The sequence below is a fragment of the Gadus chalcogrammus genome, chromosome 2 (genome assembly GCF_026213295.1).
Source record: "Gadus chalcogrammus isolate NIFS_2021 chromosome 2, NIFS_Gcha_1.0, whole genome shotgun sequence".
Taxonomy (NCBI): domain Eukaryota; kingdom Metazoa; phylum Chordata; class Actinopteri; order Gadiformes; family Gadidae; genus Gadus; species Gadus chalcogrammus.
The window spans coordinates 5,093,957-5,096,656 of NC_079413.1; the positions used below are offsets into that span (position 1 = coordinate 5,093,957).

Here is a 2,700-nt window from a genome sequence, read left to right on the forward strand (position 1 = left end):
AAGTTAATTTCCATCTCTGACACACACACACACACACACACACACACAGGGGGTGCCAGCTAAAATCTTGCCTAGGCCACCAAATTGGTCAGAGCCCGCCCTGCCATTACCAAAGTGACGAGGACGGCAGCTCGCGGTAGAGTTGAGGAAGCCCTATTGACTATTTCCTTTAAGGGACGTTGTGGACTAATTTTACACTTTAGTGTAAAATGTGTATTTTGTGCATTTTAGTTAGTGCAAACATTTTAATGTCCTGATTGTTATTAATAAACTATTTAAATGCTTATTTAAGTGCTTATTTATAGGAATAAGGAATAGAGAACCAGATAAATTAATCTTTAATCTTCCTGAATTATTAACACATTGAATTTTCCACTGAGAATATGTCAGACATGTTGGTTTTTGCAAACAGAAACTTGACATGTCACATGGCGTGGATGCAGGCCTATAGAATAGAATGGGCCAAAAAAACATAGATATCACATTTTTAGAGTTTTCCGCTGTGGACCAACGTAGTTATACTACATTGTGGTGTGAGGCCTCATCCATCACCATTGTCATGAAGTGACAAGTCATGAACATGCTAGACAAAGTATTAGAATATTGAAAAAAATGTTGTGCTTTAAAAGACTTCACAACTTTAAAACAAAAAAATGTGCAATGTTTCAAACCTTTTATTGTATTTTAATTAGTGCTGTCAGTTAAACGCGTTATTAACGGCGTTAACGCATTACCTATGACATTAATGCGAATAATCGCGATTAAATGGTTTAATCGCTTGACAGCACTCATTTTAATGATTGTATTTTTGTACGTTTACCCTGGTTAATTTTGTTGAAGAGAATGTGCTTCACAGAAAGGTGCGTGAGTAAAGTATGAAATCTAGAAATGTTTATATTCTTGATAGAACAAACTCAATTTGGTTACATTAGTAGTTTACATTTACAATGAGGACAATTAGCAGACGTTTTCATTCAAAGTGACTTTTAATAAGTACATTTGTCAGAAGAAAAGTTTTACTGTTTACTTTTTCTTCTTCGTCTCTCAGCTTCCTTTTTATTTTTTTTTCTTAAAACTTAAAACTTTGAGACTGCCAGCAAGGTCATCTTCTGAGTCATCTTTGGTGAATGGAGGAATGGTATTTGGATTGGTGGTGATGGGGACAGCTGTATGGGAGTTTACAGTTAAAAGATAAGCGTTAGAAATTTGTGAGTTGTGTTTTCATAATATAAACATTTTTTAAAGAAATTAAAATAATGTCGACAGTTCCAATAGTAACAACTGTTTGGGCTTACCAGGTTCGTCCAGAGTGATCTGACTCACCACCAGATAGTGGTCCGTTTCCAGTACCGCCCCTCTCTCCACCCGAGTGTCCAAAACATGCAACATCCGACTGGATGGTACGATCACGAAATCGATCAACGATGTTTCTTTCTTTGTAATTCCAGTTTTTTCGTCAAATTTATCACAGTGCCAGGTATGCGGATCCACCTGTTCAAACATGGTGTTTGTTATAGAAAAACTATGACGAGCACAGAAATTCAACAACAGAGTACCATTCGGTCTTCGTTTAGGGAGGCCATGCCTCCCAATCACGTCTGGCAATTTGTCTGTCTTGTTGCCCACGTGGGCGTTGAAGTCTCCCAGCAGAACTACAAAGTCCCCTTCTGGAACCTTACTCAGGACTTTGCTGAGGATCTCCAAGAAAGCCGGGTACTTTTTTTCGTTGCACGGTGCATAGGCACAAACAACAGTCAGAGTTTTTTCCCCCCCTATCACCCTTAGGCGTAGGGAGACGACCCTCTCATCCACCGGGGTAAACTCCAACCACGAGGCTCTCAGCCGGGGATTTATGAGTATTCCCACACCCGCATGGGTCCGCGCGGCTCCGGAGAAGAATAGAGTCCAACCACTATCCAGGGTTTTGGCACCAGTTCTGAGACTGCGCGTTTCGGTTAGCCCCACCAGATCTAATTTGTAGAGCTCCACCTGCCTCACAAGCTCCGTCTCCCTTCCCAGCAGTGTCCTGACGTTCCATGTCCCCAGAGTCAGCTGCTTGGGTTTGGTACATTGAGCTCCAGACGAGGGCCCTGGGCTTCCTCCGGGCAGGGTCTCTCCTCCTCTTGCTTGATTGCTCATTGGTGAACTATTCGTCTAACAGGGGCAATAGGAAAACAAACACATCCAATATTCTAAATTAAATGTAAGTTCAGTGAATAATATAAAAATCCCATAGCTCCAGTCTCAAGTGAATGAATAACGTATGGAAATAGGCTTGTTTAACGAAACATGGAATATCGAAATACGGGTTTACTTACATTTGTTGGTCTTCTCAGTCTTGTTGATCGTTTCGGTCTTCTTATGGTCAACTGACCAGGTCGGTTGGTTCTTTTATACTAAACCTTAGTCTCCTAGATTGTTTTGGAACAATCCTAATTAGTGACGTAGGCCATAAGGCGTAGCCGTCTTTTAATCCTGAGTCATTGTGTGTGATAAGTAAGAACTAAATAGATATCGTGCAGTTATTAATTTATTTTTTAAATTCTGCAATAGTAATCACATTTCGATAATGAGTGATTTGGCTTAACGGAACAATCTGGAGGAGACATAAACAGAATAACCTTAATCAAAATAAAGGTTATAATTAAACAAACAGAGGAGAGCATCAGAGAGAAAGGCTGACAAACCAGAAGAGCAGGT

At 40.1% G+C, this 2,700-nt stretch overlaps 1 protein-coding gene across 1 annotated transcript; it reads right to left on the reverse strand.

Annotated features, from left to right (window-relative positions):
• Nucleotides 1-385: 385 nt before the first annotated feature.
• Nucleotides 386-2,477, reverse strand: LOC130370766 (uncharacterized). Its single transcript, XM_056576338.1, has 3 exons — nucleotides 2,319-2,477; nucleotides 1,296-2,154; nucleotides 386-1,166 (listed from the first exon to the last, which is right to left on the reverse strand). The coding sequence occupies exons 2-3, from the start codon at nucleotides 2,137-2,139 to the stop codon at nucleotides 1,057-1,059; spliced, it is 954 nt and encodes a 317-aa protein (XP_056432313.1). The 5' UTR covers nucleotides 2,140-2,154; nucleotides 2,319-2,477; the 3' UTR covers nucleotides 386-1,056.
• Nucleotides 2,478-2,700: the final 223 nt, after the last annotated feature.